Below are 22,404 nucleotides of genomic sequence, written 5' to 3'. Positions count from 1 at the left end.
AAAATTATTAAAATACACTTTTGTGTTTTTTTTGGGGGGGGGGGGCTCAATAATGATTATATTTTTTGTACGGCAAATGAGCTGTGACGTCACATCTGTCACGTGACCCGCGCATGTGGAAGCGTAACGCATTGTAGTGTAGTGGTTAAGGCGCCGCGCTACGAACCCGGTGACCCGAGTTCGATTTTAGCTCACAGCCACCACCGGTGACGATTATTTGAACCGGTTCTGGGCCTCCCCTAGGTCGACTAAGCCTCAAACGACTAACTGGTGTGGTGTGTGAACATCGCCACTGGGGAGACAAAGGCGGCCGGGTGTGGTGAATCCAAGTCCCGGGCGAAGCCGGGTAGTACAGCTAGTCTTGATTTAAAGGCATAGTTTAACAAGACAACACTTGCCACCATTCAAACCCATTGGTGAAAAAGCTTTTGTTTACATTATAATATAATGTCTCCGAGACATTAGATTAAGGTTCATATAACGGATGACACACACACTGGAGAAGAAAAACAACTAAACATTTAAAGATTAAAAACAATTCAAACAGGCAGCTCAGTTGCCGTAGACGACCCTGCATGACAACAACAAATGGAGCCCAATCGCTTGCGCAACCGCCGCCCCAAAAAAAAACCTCGCGCGCGCGGTGCGGCGGCGGCCATATTAGTAAGGGGAATCCGACGGCCCCCGCCGGGACCACTAGTCTTGGTGACGTCACGGCCCGATGGCCAGGTGACGGCGACCCCTCGCGCGGTTTCAAACCGCCGCCGGCTTTCCCTTTACTAAGATGGCGGCCGTGGCAGCGGCTTTTTTTGTTTGTGCCACTGCCGCCACAAGCCCCCCCCCTCCCGACACACAACTGAGGTCGCAGCTGTCGCGGCGGGGTCGCTCACATGACGGCAGCTTCTCTCTCGTCGTCTCAACCTGGCTAGAGAGTATCATTATTATCATCGATAACGGCGAGCGATCGTCGTTAAGGTCCACTACGGGTGGGGTTGTGTTGCCGTCTCGGTCTGCTTGCTGCTGGAGCTGTGATCGCAATGCTACGCGCGTGGTTGAGCGCGCGAGTGGCGTCTCGCCACGTGAGATGGAGAGGGGAGCCCAAGGTGCGTTGGCCATTATGAACCTCTGTGTAATTCATGGTGTGTATGCGTGTAATTATTGTGGTTGTATATGTGTAATTCATGATGTGTATATGTGTAATTCATGGTCTGTGTAATTCATGGTGTGTATGCGTGTAATTCATGGTGTGTGTGTAATTATTGTGTGTATGTGTGTAATTCATGGTGTATGTGTGTAATTCATGGTGTATGTGTGTAATTCATGGTGTATGTGTGTAATTCATGGTGTATGTGTAATTCATGGTGTATGTGTAATTCATGGTGTATGTGTAATTAATGGTGTGTATGTGTGTAATTCATGGTGTGTATGTAATTAATGGTGTGTATGTTTGTAATTCATGGTGTGTATGCGTGTAATTCATGGTGTGTATGCGTGTAATTCATGGTGTGTATGCGTGTAATTCATGGTGTGTATGCGTGTAATTCATGGTGTGTATGCGTGTAATTATTGTGGTTGTATATGTGTAATTCATGATGTGTATGTGTGTAATTCATGGTGTGTGTAATTCATGGTGTGTATGCGTGTAATTCATGGTGTGTGTGTAATTATTGTGTGTATGTGTGTAATTCATGGTGTATGTGTGTAATTCATGGTGTATGTGTGTAATTCATGGTGTATGTGTAATTCATGGTGTATGTGTAATTAATGGTGTGTATGTGTGTAATTCATGGTGTGTATGTAATTAATGGTGTGTATGTTGTAATTCATGGTGTGTATGGTAATTCATGGTGTGTATGCGTGTAATTCATGGTGTGTATGCGTGTAATTCATGGTGTGTATGCGTGTAATTCATGGTGTGTATGCGTGTAATTCATGGTGTGTATGCGTGTAATTCATGGTGTGTATGCGTGTAATTCATGGTGTGTATGCGTGTAATTCATGGTGTGTATGCGTGTAATTATTGTGGTTGTATATGTGTAATTCATGATGTGTATGTGTGTAATTCATGGTGTGTGTAATTCATGGTGTGTATGCGTGTAATTCATGGTGTGTGTGTAATTATTGTGTGTATGTGTGTAATTCATGGTGTATGTGTGTAATTCATGGTGTATGTGTGTAATTCATGGTGTATGTGTAATTCATGGTGTATGTGTAATTAATGGTGTGTATGTGTGTAATTCATGGTGTGTATGTAATTAATGGTGTGTATGTTTGTAATTCATGGTGTGTATGCGTGTAATTCATGGTGTGTATGCGTGTAATTCATGGTGTGTATGCGTGTAATTCATGGTGTGTATGCGTGTAATTCATGGTGTGTATGCGTGTAATTCATGGTGTGTATGCGTGTAATTATTGTGGTTGTATATGTGTAATTCATGATGTGTATGTGTGTAATTCATGGTGTGTGTAATTCATGGTGTGTATGCGTGTAATTCATGGTGTGTGTGTAATTATTGTGTGTATGTGTGTAATTCATGGTGTATGTGTGTAATTCATGGTGTATGTGTGTAATTCATGGTGTATGTGTAATTCATGATGTGTATGTGTGTAATTCATGGTGTGTGTAATTCATGGTGTGTATGCGTGTAATTCATGGTGTGTGTGTAATTATTGTGTGTATGTGTGTAATTCATGGTGTATGTGTGTAATTCATGGTGTATGTGTGTAATTCATGGTGTATGTGTAATTCATGGTGTATGTGTAATTAATGGTGTGTATGTGTGTAATTCATGGTGTGTATGTAATTAATGGTGTGTATGTTTGTAATTCATAGTGTGTATGCGTGTAATTCATGGTGTGTATGCGTGTAATTCATGGTGTGTATGCGTGTAATTCATGGTGTGTATGCGTGTAATTCATGGTGTGTATGCGTGTAATTCATGGTGTGTATGCGTGTAATTCATGGTGTGTATGTGTAATTATTGTGTGTGTATGTGTGTAATTCATGGTGTATGTGTGTAATTCATGGTGTGTATGCGTGTAATTCATGGTGTGTGTATGTGTGTAATTCATGGTGTGTGTATGTGTGTAATTCATGGTGTGTGTATGTGTGTAATTCATGGGGTGTAATTCATGATGAGTGCCTAAGTGTATATGTTGAATTTCTTTTGCACCGTACGTAGCCCACCGTGCTAATTGGAGATTCAGATGCTAATCAGAGACTCGGAAGTCATGTTGTTGGCTGGTTGGTGTGTGTGTAATGCATAGTGTTTGGTGGTGTGTCTTTGTATGGTGTTTGGTGTGTGCATGTGTGTACTTAAAGGTGTTTAGTTGTGCGTTTGTAATTCATGATATGAGTGTGTGTACGTATGTAGTTCATTATGCGTTTGCAATTCTTGATGCGTGTGTATGTAAAACATGCTGTGTGATTGTGTCTGTTATTCTTGCTGTGTGTGTAATTCGTGGGATGTCTGTAGAAGCTCACTAACAATACTTGTCCCAACAGTCTATGTTGGAAATTGTATGTGTAGTATGTGCGATGCATGATGTATTTTCGTGTATATTTTTATTTATGAGTGTGAATATGCGTGTATTTCTGTCTGTATGTATGTTGCTACATTGGAAAGCACAAGTGTTGCATCTGACAGCCACCTCATTTCGTTAACCCATGACACAGCAGTAAGCAGTGGATTCATCATGGCCGATGATTAGGAATGATCCTTTGGATAGACTGGTGCCTGTAATAGGAGTGAATAATTTCCACCATTGGCTCCACCAATACAGATGAGCACTGCCCCCTTTGCTCCAGGGAGACGCTTGAAATGTTGACACTGAATATACCGTGTAACCAAATATTACAATTGGTCGAGTGGTGGCACCGTGGTTAGCGCACTGTATTATGTATGTATGTTGAACTTCTATTGCACCATACTTAGCCAACCGCGCTAATCGGAGATGCAGGGAAATCGGAGGTGTGGGGACCTTGTCACTATGAGTTTGATTTCCGGTCAAGGCGAACATCAGGCAGCGAATTATGTCTAAACTGGTTCTGGGTCTCTCCTTCTTCACTCAGCACTGACCAACGTGGTGAAGTATAGTCAATTAACCCCCATAATTAGCACAGCATGGGGAAGCCTTCATCCATTTTGTGTTTAATTTGTTGTCCTCCCCCGCACCTCCGATAAGCACGGTTCGCTACGTACGGTGTGAAGGAAGTTCAACATACATACAGCAATGTCTTGACAAAAGACTAAACATTCTACTTCTTAGTTTTATTTTACAGGAAACAGCCGCCCCGTCGTCTCATAGTTTCCCAGCCTGGGCCAGTGCTGACAGGTGTCAGGTGACCTCCGTCCAGCCTAGTTCACCGAGCCTGGCACGCGGTCACGCTCGCCCCTTTCAGTATAAACTTGCCAGTGGCAGAGCCGCAAGTCGGATTTTGGTGATTGCTCAAATTACCCGCAGTAATCTGACAGGTCAAACCCGAGTAGATCTTGTTAGAATGTAAAAATAGCCTTTCATCTCAAGACCGCATCAGGTAGCCCCTGTGTGTGTACGCACGTGCGTGCACATGTGTGTGTGCCCCTATGTGAATCCGAAGGCATACTGGGCATTCCTTCGCATGAGGCCGTGCAACCTAAATAGTTGTTCATTAGCTTGGCATGCTTGATTCCTGTCACATATGCATATTATACATTCTTCCTTGTCTATCCCGAAATAAATCTGATCCTAAACGTTCATCCTCTTACAACAAACATGTCTCCTCCCAATGGTTCCTCCTCCCTACCCTACCTGAACGTTCTGTCTACACCCCCCCCCCCCCCCCCCCGAAACGTTGCCTTTCATTTCAGCATTGCGTTTGCGCCCGTGCTAAACTCTCATCCTCTGGTGGCGGGGGATCTGGATGGGGATCCGGGTCACACTCGGGATCGGGATGGGGCTGGTGGGGTACGGGGTGGAGCGCCGGGTGGTGTAGCGTAGGGTGGTGGTCATGGCTGCGGACCCGTTCGTTGGGAGCCATGGCGACGGTGCTGTTCAGCTGGGAGAGGAACAGCGTTGGAGACGATGAGATCACGCGGTAAGGTGGCGGAGCAGAGCGAACGGCAACGTCACCACAGACACAACCCGCGATCACAGCAACCACGGTGTCGCCACGATCAACCAACCGCAGAGAGAAATTCAACCACCACGAGCCACAGCCTCGATCACTGCAACCACAGGCACCAACTGTCGTAGATACAGCATCAGAAACCACAACCAGAGCCATGATCTGTAGCACCGTTGACTTGGACAGACTTGTCACAACCACAATCAACACAGCCTCATCTTATCTTAAAGGAATTATAGCAACTTAACCAAGGCGCTTTACAAAGAATTAACAATAGTACATACGACTATAATATTGGAGATGAGGTCAATGAAATAGATAAGAGGAAGCATTGGACAAATCTATGATGCTTGAATTCGGTGAAAGCAAAATTGATAACAATAAATTATGATGAATGGATTGAAGAAATGGGGAATGAGTGAACGCCATATAATGAGAATATGAAGAGGGAAAAGTAACGGTGGCGGTTATGAGGGGGAGATGAAGTGGGGGGGTCGTGGGGTGAGCTAGGGAAATTAAGTGAGTTTTGAGTGAGGAGCGGAAACAGTGAGTGAAGGTGACTGCTTAATGTGGAGGGGGAAGTTTGTTCCAGTGGTGGGGGGCGAGAAGAGAAAAAGAGCGAACGTGTGGATTGAGCACAAGGAGAAGGAGGAACAGAGAGAGACAGGGACACAGCAAAGATTGAAAACGTAAAGGGTGAGAACGTGACACGTATTAAGATACAAGAGTGGCAAGATGTGGTGCCACAGCCTCTCTACAACCTACACCTGTGACTATGTGTTTTCATTCTTATTGTTATTCTTTTTTGTCTGGGAAAGCATCACTGAGTCTCGAGATTCATTTTCAGCAGGATCCAGCCAGGTCTTTGTAATCCGGGGTGATGTTGCTGTGGGTAATCCCAATGGAGTAATTTGCAGGTGATTTTTCAGCATTGGGATGTTTGGCCCAATATAAGTTACATCGTGTGTGGTGTTTATGTTTTTTCAGCTCTGGGATGAAACCAGATAGCCTGGAGAACGTACAAACTCCACACAGTAACATGCCAGAGTCAGGAATCTAACCCAACACCTTACTGTGCGGCACAAGTGTTACCAATGTGCCTCTGCCACCCTGCGGGTCTCCCAGCTGCATCAGCCATTGCTGTCCCCATGTGTAACTCCCCAGTGCATCACCCTTGATGTCACCCCACCTTGTGTGCATCCACCCCTTTACCCATCCCCTAGGTGTGTGGTTGACCTGCAGACAGTGGAGCGACTTTCAGCATTGCCAGGGTCCGACGCGAATAATGAAGGCGACGATCACATGACCTTGCCCGGCTGGGAGCTCGTGACACAGAGACCCGGGTTTACGCTGTGGAGACGACCGCTCAGCACGACCCACACTCAACTGTATCAGTACAAAGGTGACAGCACACACAGCTGTATCAGTACTGTTTGTATATATTGTGATGTGGATTTTTTTTTGTAAAAAGAAAAAATATGAAAATGTATGCAATTATGTACATCTTTTAAATTATGCAAATATGCACAATTAAAATTATTAAATGTGTGTGTAATGTTAATTGATGTTAATCGTGAGTGTAATGTGATCAACCGTATGTGTGATTAGGTGAGTGTAAGATGTTACGTGAAAATGTATGTGTATTATCTATGTGCGTGAGTGTAGGAGTATTATTAATGTGTGTGTTTGTATTATGATCAATCGGTGTGTGTAGTTATGTGTATTATTATTGGCTATTTCATTGTCTAGTGGGTGTATTATGTGTGTGGATATTTGTGATTGATGTGTTAGTGTGTGTGTGATGCTTGGCTTCGTTGTCTTGGGGGGTGTATTATGTGGGTGACTATGATTTTCAGTTTCATTTCATTTATTAAGTATAACTTTGTGAGCCATGCGGCTCTTGAATCGGGTGCAACCGCAACAAACAAAAACATAAACAAGAAATATCTTAAAGTGACTACATTCAACAGAAAAATCCAGGACCAAACAGCAAAGTCTTCCAGACAAAACACCGTATTTCAATTGTGTGTGCAAAAATCCCAGTGGGTTGCAAGTTAAACAATAACAACTATAAGACAAGTTAGATTAAAGTTATCAAGCTAACTCTGTACTACAACAAACAAACGTGGCTAAACCAAAACGTTTACAAAATCACCACAAAAAAGCGATAAAAACAACGTAACAGTGATCATAGGAACTGTGATTCAAATTTAACAATAAACGATATACATAACATGTACGACCAAACTTTGCAGCCATAGCTGGCTGCATGAGTCACTCCATAACAGCAGGAGTATCAGTAGCAAAAAAAATTAAATACACCTTTAAAGATCAGCGCACTATAATCAAAACTCAAGATCATACTTTGCAGCGGTCAACCGAAACAATACATTTGATTTCAGGCCATTCTGAATAGCAGTGAAAGTGGCAGCTAGGGGTGTACAACTCCTCTAGAGCAGTTTTAAGTGAAGATCTTACAGGTAGTTTCTGTTTATTGGCGATAGCATTCCAGACCCTGGGGGCATCAATAGAAAAGGCCCTTCCAGTATTTGTACAGCAATTAGGAATGTGAAGCTGGTAAATGAGCGAAGACCTTAGGTCACATTTGTTCTTCGAAACAGTGACGAGATCCAGCAGGTAGTCTGCTGATTTTTTTTTTAAGTACATCGTGAATAAATAAGATCTGATGCGCAAGCCGTCGATCATTAAGAGAAGTTAAGTTTGTCCCAATGTAGAGATCGCAGTGGTGGGTGCTATATGGGCAGTTCAATGCAAATCTTAAGGCTGAGTGATAAATTGAGTCAAGCTTCTTCAGTATAGTACTGGGGGCTGATTTATATACCATGTCACGGTAATCAAGTAGAGGCAGTATGGTAGCTTTTATCAATTCCAAGCAGGAACATAGGGGGGAAGCAGTGCTTGTGTCGATACAGAAAACCTATTTTTTATTTTGTCTTTTTACCAATATAATCAATGTGACCTTGAAAATTCAGTTTTGAATCAAATATGACCCCAAGATAATTATAGATCTTGACTTGCTCTATTTGATGATTATTTAAGAAAGATAATTGGGGGAAAATAACTTCCTGTGATTAATGTGTGTGTGTGATGCTTCGCTTTGTTGGCTAGGGGTGTATTACCAATCGTGATAATACAGTGATTCTCGCTTTAACTTTTACTGATTATGATTCTCGCTTAAACATTTACTGATTATGATTTTATTGTAATTATGTCCAGTCTCAGGATTCAGATCTCACCACAGGATACAGTTCTTTCAAATAAAATAATTTTGACTTAAAACTTTCGTGACTGCAGGAATTCATATTCTTTGGTTCTTTTGATAAAGTCACGCAGATAGAAATAATAATAAAGATAAGCATTAAAAAAACCACGACATTTCGATCGCAACACAAGCGGTCATCATCAGGAAAAGGGGGGTTAGCCTCTCAAGGCAAGCTGCATGGCCTAAGTGTCAGCAGCATGAGGGGGGTAGCTAATATTAATGTAAGCGATTAAAAACGGTGTCCGCCAGTAGCATGTAGGGCAGTAGCATGGGCGGGGTTGCTAATGTTAATGTTAGGGATTAAAAACGGTGTCTCCCAGCAGCATGTAGGGCGGTGCTGTCGGGAAAATTACACACTCACACTGGTGGCGGTGGAGGTTGTTGCTAGAGGTGATGGTAGTGGTGGGTAGTGATGGTGCTGCTAGTGGGCTTCCACCCATAAAGGGCTACTACTAGTGGTGATGGTAGTAGTGGGCAGTGATGGTCCTGGTGGTTGGCTTCCATCAATTAAAGGGCTGCCAGGTCGAAAATAGAAATATTACAGTCATACTCTTTGGTTCTTTCGGTAAAGTCACGTAGGTAGAAAAAATAATAGATCACAACGTTTCGATCGCAACACAAGTGACCGTCTTCAGGTGAGAGAGAGAAAGCTCCTGCAACAAGGTCTTATGTAGGCTTGTTATGACTTAAACTGGTTGACAACGGCCTTCCAGTGATTGCTGAGTTTGTACCCATCTTCTCGCTTGAAATTGTCTATGTATATATGGATGGCTTCATGAACGAATCTTTGTTGAAAGCCAGTGGGTTTGCAAAGTATCTTTGTCTTAGAGAAATCAGTTTCGTGTGAGCCCACCGCATTAAAACAATGATCAGCCACGGCCGAGGTATTGGTCCTACCGTGTTTCAGATCTGCCTTATGTTCACGAACCTGGTCCGAGACATGTCGCTTAGTTTCCCCAATGTAACTACTGCCACAGACACAGCTTAGTTTGTAGACGCCGGGGTATTGCATGTCAGGGATCTTGCCCTTCACAGATGGGATCAGATCACGAATTTTACGTACTGTGTTTATTGTGTTTGTTCATGATTTTGGAAATATTTTTGGTTACCCCTGCTATGTATGGCAAGGTGATGGTTTTGATTGAATCCTCAGATGGCTCCTTCCTCACTGTTGGGGTGATGGCTTTGCGGATTGTGCAGTCAGAATATCCATTCGCCTTGAGAGCTTGGTGTATGTGTTTAAGTTCACTGGTTAGTTGTTCATGGTCGGACCACATAACAGTGCACATTATCAGAGTTATGTTCTTTTGTTTGTATTATGACTGCAGGTATTGCGGTCTATGCAAACATGACTCCTTGCAATAAGGTGTCAGTTTTGTTGCCAGATAGAAGGGTAAAGAACCAATTATCAACTAGCCAGATGTTTGAAAAAACAAACATCCGAGTCAGATTTGGCATGGTACATAAAATACTGAAATTAATATCTAGTACAAAAGATGTATCACTGATGCTATCAACAGAAGGTGTGTGTGTACAGGATTAACTGCACTTGTGGCAAATGTTATGTTGGGCAAACAGGAAGAATTATCAGCACAAGACCAAAAGAACATCAGCGAAATATTAAATACTCTCAAATACAACTGTCAGCAGTAACAGAATACACGTGCCAACAAGGACACTCAATTGATTTTGATAATGTTGAAGTTCTATGCAAAACTAGCTACTAATGGCCAAAACTAATTAGAGAATCTATCGAAATTGAAAGAAATAAAAATTATTTTAACCGTTCGGATAGCTACCGACTTAGTGCTGCGTGGAAGCGAATCATCAAATAATACATTGTTTAAATGCATGCCTATATAGGGCACCATACTTCAATAGGGATTACCGTTGGTACAGCTATTTTAATATACACAATGGACAGGAAGGACAAAATCAAAGGGTGCATGCATAATGTACGTTGGCTCATTAATCCCCCCCCCCCACTTTGCGCAAGAGCGCAGAAGTGTGGTCACCACATGTATGCCTTGATAAAAGGAACGAAACAGGTGGACTTCTCCACAAATATGGCTGTCGCCTGATGAAGCTAGTTGTAATTACTGGCGAAACGTTTTACTCCGATTGTAAATGTTGTGGCTTGGCTCTCTCACACACTGGTGTGCTGTAATAGTGTCGAATTGGCATGTTCTGTTTACGTGACAACTCTTACTAGTTGGCTGTGTCAGGTGGTGGCGGGTTTTGACGACACATTTATATATTTACGCGATCCAACCCAAAAAAAACTCTATGAACTTTAATATCTAAAAACACTCTAATATGCAAACACTCTAATATGCAAACACTCTTATCAGAATTACCACAACAGTACTCATGCAAATATCATACTCATTGATCCGTTCAAATAAAAACAACGATGGTCAAGTCATATGGTTACGTTGTTAAACAGGGCAATAGAACAATAGGCTAACTTCTCATGGTAACGCGACAATACACAACGATAGGGGAGCCCTTAAAATGGCAATATTCATATGGAAACATGCTAAAGAAATGTGTGTCCAATGGCAAAAGGGCATCATCTCATTAATTGGTAAGATGCGATTTAAAGAAATATATAAAAACAATTAATGCCAGTGCATAGGTTCGAAACATAGATGCTTTACAAATGGCTAGTAGGACATCAATTAATTCGTGGGTAAGATTATGCAATTAAAATCAATATCCCAAAACAATAGTATTCATGTGAGTGTATAGACTTGGAAAATAGATGCTTATCAATTGGCTAGTAGGACGTCAATGAATTAATTAGTGAGATTATGCGATTACAAGAAACAACTGACTAAAATACTTCTAACGACCGTATTTATGCAACTTAAGGGACAGAACAATGCTTCTCCACGACCAGTTAATACTTAACACACCACCCTGGAATGGCAACCCTATGTGAAACAAAACACCGCAGAACAACCTTATTCGTACCTATATGCGCGTTGTGTCTTGGAGGGGCAGTCACCACGAGGTCCAATAATTATTGCGGGTAGTATGGTTTTAATTCATCTACTTACGATCCATGCACATGGATCGTATTGTAATAAAGGACTCTCTCTCAGATGTCGATCTCCGTTGTCCTTTATTGGGTTCGTAGAATCTCGTTACCACGGCGTCCTCGCTCAGGCCCGCGTCCCTCCCGACGATCTCTCCACAGCCCCTCGGCTGCTCCAATATACAGTCTCCCTGCTGCTCCGATATGCAGACTCCCTGCTGCTCCACCTTGCAGCCACACCGCTGCTCCGCTCTCTAGCTTCACTGCTGCCCCGTATACAGCTAGCCTCCCACAGCCGCTAGCTCTCTGCATCTGACACCGATGGCTGACGGTGTCGACGTCTTCCACCGCGTGGCGACCGCGCCACTTTCTCCGTCCTGCCCAGCATGGCCTCCTCCTGTTTCACTCCGTCTCAACTCCCCTTTCCCCTTCCGGTTCTCCCCCTAAATCCTCTCTCCCACGTGACCCTAACTCCACCCACTCCCCACGTGACCCAGACTCCGCCCCCCCATCAATCCTTGCTCGCATTACAGTATTACCAACTGTGGCTCTGGGGTCCAGAGGGCAGTGAGCAGCTTGTGTAGCCTGTTTCCTTGTACCGAAAATACCTCAGGTCCCCAACAGGGGGCGTTGGGTCGGCGGGTGTGTGTTGGCAAGCGGCGTGTGGTCCACTCGGGCTGCACGCCCGTCAGGTGGGGGGGTGCTCCTTTGGCCTATGTTGTCTTGAGGGAGGAGTTCACAGGCCTCCATGACTGCGTGTTTTAGGTCTCGCTAAATCCAGACGTATTAAAAAAAACTATTGTTAAAAATAGGCAATATCACAGTTCAGAGGTGACAGCACACGCAGCCATACCAGTACTGACAGCACATACAGCGGTACTTGTACTGACAACACACAGATGTATCAGTACAGAGGTGACAGCACACCCACCTGTATAAATACAGCCAAACTTTACTCACAGTATAACCTTCAACCACAGAATCATGAAAGATTCACTTGTGCTCATAGTGTACCTAGCCTGGCATGTGTAGCATGTGTGTTAATGCGTATGTTGTGTGTGTGTGTTTCAGTGTACGGGACTTACACAGACATCTCACCTCAGCAATTTTTAAATGTGCAGGTAACATACCCGCACACACGTGCACACAGTTCTGCATTAACCATTAAGTCTGTCTAGCTAGGTGTGCAACAGTGCATGTGTGCATGCGCGTTTGTGTGTGGGGAGCAGTGGCACAGCAGTTAGCGGGGTTCGCTACGAACCCGGCCACCCGAGTTAGATTCCAGCTCACGACCAACAGTGACGATTATCTTAACCGGTCCTGTGCCTCCTTCTCTAGGTCGATCACATTTGTATAGTTTTAATGACATCCGGCACGAGTTTGAGGTGCATCTTACTTTCCCGGACCATCTTATAATGCAGAGATTAAAGTTTAAAGTTCAAATCTGAGCAGTGGCCTGTGATTACTGCAGTAGACCAGGTTCTCAAATGGAGTAAGTTGATTATTTTCAGGCTGCTTACGTAAAAAAGAAAATCCAAAAGCCGTGCGTTGTGTTAAATTTAGTTTGACGCTTGATTTGTCTAAATTTCGGTTTGATTTAACTGTATAGTGACAATCTCATAGCAGTGTGTGTGTGTGAATGTACATCCACTGCTTGCACTCGAGGGGAGTGGTAATGTAATGGTTAGTGCGCTGCGCTATTAACCCGGCTACCAGAGTTAAATTCCCACTTCGGGGCAACATCATTGAACCAGTCCTAGGCTTTGCCGAGGTAGACTCAGCCTCAATTGAGTACCTGGTAAAATTTATAAACATCGTCACTAGGAAGACATTCGGCCTGGCGTGGTGCTGGCTACCCACCCCCTATTGTTCCATGCCCGCCTTCATAGATACTCACTGACAGTACTTGCCCCAGCAGTCTGTTAAGGCTATACAAAGGATCTTTGTGTTAGTTTGTGTGTGTGTGTGTGTGTGCCTGTGTTCCACAGCTGGACATCGAGTATAGGAAGAGATGGGATCAGCTGGTCATCAGACTCGACCTCATCGATCACGACGAATCCACGGGGTCAGAGGTCATCCACTGGGTCACGCACTTCCCGGTACACAATGGCACCTGTTTTTTTCTCCCCCTCCCCCAGTTTTTTCCACAATTCTGTCAGTATCGCAGAGTAGCCACGGCCCTCCTTCCTAGAGAATGGTCCATGGAAGTAGATATCATAGAGCTACCTCTCAGATTCCTTCAAGTGACCTCTGATTCACACAAGAGAGGACAGCAATTTTCCCGCCCGCTTTGCCACATGAGGGCAATGTTCGTCTCACGATAGACAAACCAATATTTTATTCCTCAAAGCTGGAATTCAGAACTAAATTTAGTGGTGGTTTAATTTCTCTATTGGTCTCTATGTTAAGTCTATGAGTCTTTGTGTCAGTTGTTGGTGACCAGGCTCAGACCATTAACTCACTGTACTAGACAATCTGCTTTAATCACAGGCAGTGGCTGAAACCTGGATTTGAATCCAAGATATCGGGTAGTTACCAGCTCAGCACTGACCTCCGAGTCACCCATCCCACTCCAAACCCAGGAGCGTATTCCCTAAATAGATGGTGGCTGATTGCAGCTTTGTCAGAATCACAATACTTATTCATACTGGAGGAATCCAAAGAGCTATTAAGCTCTTTTTCACAGATGTCCAGTAAGGGTGGGTAAGAACGCTACAAGAACAAACTACAAAAACATGCCATTAAATACAACTTGTGTGGACGTATGCACATGTGCATGTGTGTTGTACCCTAAAATTGCACCTATCCTGGCACAATGGCAGCTGTTATTCTTGCGTGGGGAGTGACAGCACAATGGTTAGCATATTGCACTTTGAAACCAAAGCCCGAAGTTTGGTTTCCGGCCTTGGCTAACATCAGTCGCACTTGGCATCTAAACCAGTCCTGAACTTCTCCTAGGTTGACTCGGCCTTAAATGAGCACCTGGTATTGCTGCATAAACAGCGCCAGGAGACAAAGGTGGTGGAGGCCACACCATGTCAGTCTGAATAGGGGCTCGCTAACAGCGCTTTCCCCAATAATATGTAAGGCTATGTCAGAGATATTTGTCTCCATCTATGTGTGCGACTAAATCACCCAGAAAGCACCCCATCATATCAGATCCCAAAAGCTAAGCAGGTTTGAGGCTGGATAGGGCTTGGATGGGCCACCCCCATGCACAAACAGGGTGCTGGAGGCTGGTCAGGGGCTACGTGGTGAGCAGCAAATTCCATTGTTGTACTGCACTCCTGTGCTGCCACATCTATGCTTTCCGCCTTCACCAGTCCGCACAGAGCAGCGTTGTTCACCAACCCCCATGACCCACGCGGTATGGGTAGGCACTCACCCAGCAGTGGATTGACAGCAGGGCTGCGCACGTGTGCTTGTTTATGTGTGCATGTGCGTGCACTGCAGTACCCCCTGTACGCACGCGATTACGTCTACGTGCGTCGCCACTGGCTTGATGAAAAGAACAACATCATGGTGCTCGTGTCGAGGTGAGCATGGGTGGCGCACGGCACACCGCAGCGCAACGCACCTCAACACACCTCACCATACCGCAGAAAACCACCCCATACTGAACCACACTGCTGCACACCATCAGTACAATCTACCTACTACGTTACGTAACGTAAAAAGACCATCACGTCGTACTACAGCACTTTGCATAAGCCAAGCCAAACCACACCACCCATCCTGAAACACAACACTGGGGGTGTATTTGTGTGTGTGCATGAGTGTGTGTATATGTGGGGACCGGCAGTGCAGTGGTTTGCGCACTACGCTATGAACTCGGCTCCCCGAGTTTGCTCAACCAATAACAGCGGCGTTTATTTTAATCTGTCTTGGGCCTCCCCTAGGTCGACCCAGCTTTAAATGAGTACCTGGTGGGATGTGTAAACATGGGCACTGGTGAGACAAAGGCGGCCAGGCGCAGTGCTGACCTCCCACCTCGTCGTGTGACGTGCCTGCCTTAATAGGTGCTCTCTAACAGCACTTGCCTCAACAGCCTGTTAAGTCTACATGGGGGATCTGTGTGTATGTGTGTACCCGTGTACCCGTGTGTGCGTGCAGATCGGTGGATCACCCTGACATGCCAGAGTCTTCCAAATTCGTGCGCGTGCGATCATACTACTCCCAGATGGTCGTCCGCGCACACAGCTCCTTCCAGGAGGTAAATGGGAGTCAACCACCTCTAACCACATATTCTTGGTTCTTTCGGTAAAGTCACGTAGATGGAAAACAAAAAGCAAAAAACCCACGACGTTTCCATCGCAGCACAGGCGGTCTTCTTTTCTCTCCACCTGAAGAAGACCGCTTGTGTTGCGATCGAACTGTCGTGGGTGTTTTGCTTTTTATTTAGATTTTGTTTTCTATCTATGTGACTTTACCGAAAGAACCAAGAATATGAATTCCTGCAGTCACGAAAGTTTTAAGTCTAAATTTAACCTCTAACCACCTTTACATACTTCCAATCATTTCCAAGCACCACTCAACTACCTCTCACCACGTCCACCCACCTCCAAACCATCTCTTATTAACCTTCAACGACCTCCAACCACCTCTCAGCAACCAGACACACAACCTCCAATCACCTCTAAATCACCCCCAAGCACTTCCTAAGCACCTCTCAACTATCTCTTAATCACCAGACAACATCCACAACCACCTCTCAACCATCATACACCATACACTCCAGCCACTACACACCACCCACAACAACTATTAAGACACTAACTACAACTATAAACTCCCAATCAATTTAAATTTACTACGTGTGAACGGTGGCACAGTGGTTAGCACACTGAGCTACCAACCTGGCTACCCATTATCGATTCCAGGCTACGCCTAACCACCAGTGGCAAGCGATACTATAACTGTTCCTGGACTTCTCCCTCAATTGACTCAGCCTTAAATGAATACCTAGCAGAGTGTGTAATCACATCGGCCTTGGTGGTTCTGGCCACACCACCCCCTCATGCGCCGTGCCGGCCTTTATAGGTGCTTGTCGCTAACAGCACTTGCCCCGACAATCTGTGTCGACTACACAGGGCATGTTTATGTGAATATATGCATGTGTGTGCGTGTCTCAGAGAGGATTTGACTACTTGCTCACGTACCAGGACGACCCGCAGACCGTGTTTCCCCGTTCCTGCATCAGCTGGATGGTGTCGAGTGGTGAGTTCATGGCCATACCTCGTGCAGTGTCTCTGACTTGACACCAAAACCCAGGGCTTGAACCTAGAAGCTCGGCAATTCTTGGTGTCTCTTACATGGCATTTATAAACCATCTGAGAGACGCACACATCCAGAGCAATAGCTTGAACCTAGGATTTTCTCAGTGCCTAGTGTACCTGACTTGGCAATTATGTATTCTCTGAGAGAGATATTGAGAGACACCAAACCTAGCATTGAACCCAGGACCTCAGTGTCTCCAATCCGGCCATTGTGAACACCCTGAGAGACTTGGATACCCAGACCTGTGGCTTAACTGTCATATTACCATCCGGAACACAGCCATTATAAACCCCTGAGGGAGAGCGAGACAGATATACCTCGACCCAGGGCTTGTTGAACCCAGGTACTCAGCACGACTGGATCACTATCCCCGACACAGCCATTATAAACTAAAAAGCTATTTACCAGGTAAGGAAGCCCACTGAGCTCTTTTTCAGAAGCGACCTGGTGACAAATGATAACTCAATGTACTGTATTGATAGCAGGTGTTACCAAAAAGATTTCCAAAATCTTAAACACAAGATCCAGGTCCGATTCAATACATTACACAAAATCCGTGATCTAATCCCATCTGTGAAGGATGTAATTCCTGATATGCATTATCCTGGAGTTTACAAAATGAGTTGTACCTGCGGCAGCAGTCACATTGGGGAAACGAAACGACATGTCTCGGACTGTGTACGCGAACACAAGGCAGATCTGAAACACGGCAGAACCAATACCTCTGCCGTGGCTGACCATTGTTTTCATGCTGTGGGCTCGCATGATGTTGTTTTTTCCGAGACCAAGGTACTCTGCAAACCTTCGGGCTACTATCAAAGGTTTGTTCATGAAGCCATCCAGATATATAAACATAGACATAAGATGGATAGAAAGTGACCAATCATTGGAAGGATGTTATTAACCAGGTAAAATCCTAACTGCTTTATGGTTGTTGTCTATCATATCTGCCGGGAACTAGTCTATTCCCCCCCCACATCCCCAGCTCTCTCGGCCTCCCACTTCCAGCCCCGCCCACTTCCCCCCCCAACCTCGCGTCCCCTCTCCTAGCGTTCACGCAGTGCTCCCCTCCCCCTACCCCCCTCTCCCCCCTTCCCACTCCCCCTTCCTTACCTATATAACCTCTTGCCACGGCAGCTCTCTCTGCCACTTCAGCAAAAAAACTAATCCTTGCTGTGATTCTCCCACCTGATGATGATTGCTTGTGTTGCAATTGAAACGTCGTGGTTTATTTTATTTTATACCTACGTGACTTTACCAAAATAATCAAAGAGTATCAATTCAGATCTTACTGGTCACCCCGTGCCCTTACAAATCTCAACGTTCATCCTAGAAAGTCCAATCACAAGGGAGAAACACAAACAAATAGACATAATTTAGTTTTGTCCATATTGGAATGGCTGTACGCCATATGGACCTGAAAACTCAATTTCCCTGTCAACCAATATGGGTAAACCATATGGGTTGACAGGTATGCTTATGTGGAAATGTATAGCAGCCAAATGTTCTAAACGCACGTTTTTAAATGTGGAGGAAAAAAAATCCACACCAACACGGAGAGAGACACCACAAACTCCAAATATACAGCAGGGGTTGGGATTAAACCCACGATCTCCTGTATATCAGGCATGGGAGTTAACATCTCGTCACCGTGGGGCCTCATTATGAACCTCCACCGTGTGCGCGTCTCCTCCCCGTGCACGTGCCAGGCATGCCGGACTTCCTGGAGAAGCTGCACCTGGCGGCGCTCAAGTCGCAGGACCACGGCGTCCGGGTGTCCGACGCGGCCACCACCCCCCCCCACTCGGAGCCCAGTGGCCACCCCAACGGCAGCGTTTATGCGTGACCCCTAACCCAGGGAGAGACGGGGGTAGTGAGGAGGTTGGTTTGATAAATTTAGATTGTTTTTCACCCACTGAGTTTTCTTTTTTCGGGAATGAGTTTTGGCCCATTTTTGGGTAATAAAATTTTGTAAATAGTGACACGGATCGGGGAGACATCTGGAGAAACACGGAGCCATGTGGAGGGACTCCACTCCATTAAAATAGCACGTAGAGCCACCATCACAGCCAACACCCTCCCACATAGAGCTACCACCATAGCCTCTACTCGATGTCACATGGAGCCACCTTCACAGCCTTCACTCCCACATAGAGGCACCACAGCAGCCTCCACTTACACATGGAGCCAACACCACAGCCTCCACTCCATGTCAAATGGAGTCAAGACCACAGCTTTCACTGCATGTCACATGGAGCCGCCACCACAGCCTCCATTCCCACATTGAGCCACCTTCACAGCATACATGCACCGCAAGAGCAAATAAATAATCTCTTGGGGATATTACATAAATTAGGAGAGCTCACAGTCAAAATAAAAACAATCCTAAATGTACAGAGTGTCAATTTGAAGACAATGATTGGGTATATATACGTACCAAGTGGCTTATGGAATGAGCTGATGGTTTGACACACAAAACTAAACTCAGCATCACCACCATCCCAGTGTGGATGGAGAAGTCAGCTAGTCCATGTACGTCCGACACCACCATGGTTTTTCATGGGCATATCTCCGTTATGAAGGATGGACACGTTATTTCTATCTGAATTACTAATCCAAGCGATGTATGCTTAAATGGGCAATGAGGCATTGGTGCTCTTCTGTTAACAGATCTTGAGCCACATTACTATGGTGGGGGCGAGTCTATCCATAGCACAACCGCTGTGGACTTCCCCCCTCCCCAGAGTGGTTCCTCATTTTATCAACCCCAGAGAGAAGTAAACCAGGCACCGAGTCACTGATCCCTCGACGAGTGAGGAGCAGATGATAATGATAGAACCAGCGCACGGGTAAAAATATATATTTTTCCGCAAGCCCGGTTAATCTGCAGCCCACATCATCCGTCCACAGATAAACGAGAGCTAGCTGTGCTTTGTGGTTGATAACAAGCATTGGAACTGTCAATTGTGGTAGTAGAGTATCGGGGCTGTACACTGCTGATGATCCTAACCACGGTGGAACAGCTGGCCGGTGACATTTCAGTCACCAATTGGCTTTGTCTATTAGACCAGGCTGGTGTGTGTATGCATAGAGCCTTGGTGGTGCTTGCATGGTATTGTGGGTATTACTCATAATACTTAAAAAATAATATAGCAGTATAATTAAATTGGAGGTTAGGAATATAACTTACCAAAAACATTGTTGTACATGTAATAAAGAGGACGTGCAGGGGGGAGGCACATGTGCAGGGTTGGTACACGTGTAGGGTTGGTGCACGTGCGCAGGGTTGGGAAGGGCAGTCACCCCGAGAGGGGCATTGGAGTGGCACCCAGAGGTCGGCGACCAGGGAAAAGACCGCGGTGCTTGCAGTGATGAAACTGAAAGAGCTGTGGGATCTATCAGACGGGACGGCTGATACAGCCGCTTGTGCTATGGTTGCTGATGTGTGAACACGTGTCTGCACGGTTTGACTTGTGTTAATGTATTATTCAATGTTTAAAAAAAAAATGTAACTCGGCCATATTCCACTTGGGCTATTGGAGGTCACATCGTGAGATGTATGAACTTCCGTGTTTTGGAACGCTTACAGAAAGCAGTGCCCTGAATGTGTCAGGATGGTCCCAGAAGGTGATATCGCAGAACTACATCTGAAGTCACGCCAAGAGGCCTTCTTATCCACACTTTTTATATGTCTGGCAAGTAATGTTTGTCGCATGTCAAAGACAACTTTTTTTTATCTCGCAGCTGTATTTTAGTCAAATTTCCAAAAAAAATCTCTTAATATGGAGGTGGGGGGAGGTGTTTGTGTGGTGATTGGTGACTGCGTTGATACCATCAACTTGTTCTATTTGAGAACCCAGTTTAATCAAATCAGTCTACGTGAGTCATTGGGTCTCAAAGCCTCTGGTCTCTATTTGAGTCCATGGGTCTCTGGCAGATGTAGGTGGCCATGCTGAGACAACCGACTTGCTACACTTGAGAACGCATTTCAATCACAATTGGGCGGTTAAAACCAGGATTCAAAACCAGGATCTCGGCGTTGCTGGCATTGTTTCCGACAGGCTTTACAAACCCGCTGAGCCACCCATCCACTACTCCCCTTCATTGTGTGTGTTTGATAAAATATCCGTGCGTTCAAATGGATTGCTTCTGTTTCAGGCAGGGAGCCGACTTCCACTTGAGGTTAAATGAATTTGAAATGAAACGCAATTAGTGTGATTAGCATGCATTGATGAATATATTACCTACAAAATTGATGCAGGTGTTTATATGAGAAACGCTCGTGTTAGGTCAACTTTACATGCTTTTTGTCGCGAGCTTCGGGTATTTTCTCGGGCCAATGTTGGGTTCACTGCTCGAGTTTATCTGGTGGGTTATGATGAGAGATATGAGTTAGGGGTTGCGAAGTAGGGTGCCTCTGTGTTTAGGTCTGAGTTAGTATTGGGGTTAATGTCACTATTAGGGTTATAAGTTACTATTTAGAGGTTAGGGTTAAATTTACGAGTTTATGTTTGCGTTAGAGTTTCCATTAAGAGTTAGGGTGAGTGTTATTGTAAGGGTCAGAGTTGGTATCAAGATTGGTACTATGCATGAATTAGACCTTTATGCCGTTCATATCAGCTGGAACTTGAGATGGAGCTATATAGTTAGGTATCAATGTTAGGGGCGATCATCACTGTTTGGGTTGGAGTTGAGCATTAACATTAGGTTTGGGCTCAAATCCAAACCCATATTTGATCAAAATAAAATCCCTTAACTATCCGTGCACAGTCGCTATAAGTTGCGGTGCCACAGCGAACCCTCCATAAAGACTCGAGTATTTTACACAGTAGGGTCGCGGATTTTGCTTCGGGTTATATCTTTGCACTATTGTGGCGTGTAGCGTTGATTAAACAACTAAGGTGGTTTGCATTGATCAGCTATAGAGCCTCTTATAATAAGTAAAGTTGTCCGTGTGTGCGCATTACGTTACAGATGAGCAGGAAATTATTATCTGAATCCTATTTTATAACGGGCACTTTGCAAAGCCATTGCTAGATGACGACCCTTTCACGCCGCGCGAGTCGTTTGGATTATTTGCCCACAATTCTCTATGCTGGTCAGTGCCGGTTGGTGGGAGCGAAAGCGGTGGAAGTACCCACACTTTACCCCACCACACACAGGACCTGGCGATCGACAAACTCGCAGTGTCCCCGTTTACACGGATTTTGGCAAAACCACTCGCGTTTTCAGACACGGTTTTGAATAACTAGCTCCACTGAGGGGCCATCCATTTAGTACGTACGCATGGAGGGTTCACCCAAATGCGTACGCTTGCGTATGGGGGGTCTACTGACAATGTACGTACGCATAGGGGGGGGGGGGGGTGAAGCCTCGATAATTTGTCTACATTGGCCTTCAAATGAGCGAGATAGTCCGGCGGTGGACTATCTGTTTGCTTAAACACGTTAATATCATTAATCCTTTATCGTTTCTGCGTGGATTAAATATCGGCCGTTCTATAGGATTTGGGGGGGGGGGGGTGCGTCAAGCGTACGCACACACGCAGGTGGGGGGGGGGGGGATAAAAAGTACGCGTGCGTACAGGGAGGGGAGGAGGGGTCAAGGTTTGACAGATTTTTGCGTACCTACTAAATGGCCCTTGGACACCATCTCGTGAAGCCGACTGGTCCCTACCATATAACCGTGGACATTTTC

General features: G+C 45.1%; 1 protein-coding gene across 1 annotated transcript; it reads left to right on the top strand.

The window, feature by feature from the left end:
- Positions 1–843: 843 nt before the first annotated feature.
- On the top strand, positions 844–22,220 carry STARD7 (StAR related lipid transfer domain containing 7). Its single transcript, XM_061548766.1, has 9 exons — positions 844–1,103; positions 4,851–5,077; positions 6,331–6,509; positions 12,502–12,551; positions 13,419–13,529; positions 14,884–14,966; positions 15,544–15,643; positions 16,563–16,647; positions 18,417–22,220. Exons 1-9 carry the CDS (start codon positions 1,038–1,040, stop codon positions 18,551–18,553), a joined length of 1,038 nt encoding a protein of 345 aa, XP_061404750.1. The 5' UTR covers positions 844–1,037; the 3' UTR covers positions 18,554–22,220.
- The last annotated feature ends 184 nt before the right edge of the window (positions 22,221–22,404 follow it).

The sequence above is a fragment of the Lethenteron reissneri genome, chromosome 2 (assembly GCF_015708825.2).
Source record: "Lethenteron reissneri isolate LAM-NWPU_2019-01 chromosome 2, ASM1570882v1, whole genome shotgun sequence".
Classification (NCBI taxonomy): Eukaryota; Metazoa; Chordata; class Hyperoartia; order Petromyzontiformes; family Petromyzontidae; genus Lethenteron; species Lethenteron reissneri.
Note: the sequence above shows the minus strand (reverse complement) of the source record. Positions and strands in the feature narration are given on the sequence as shown.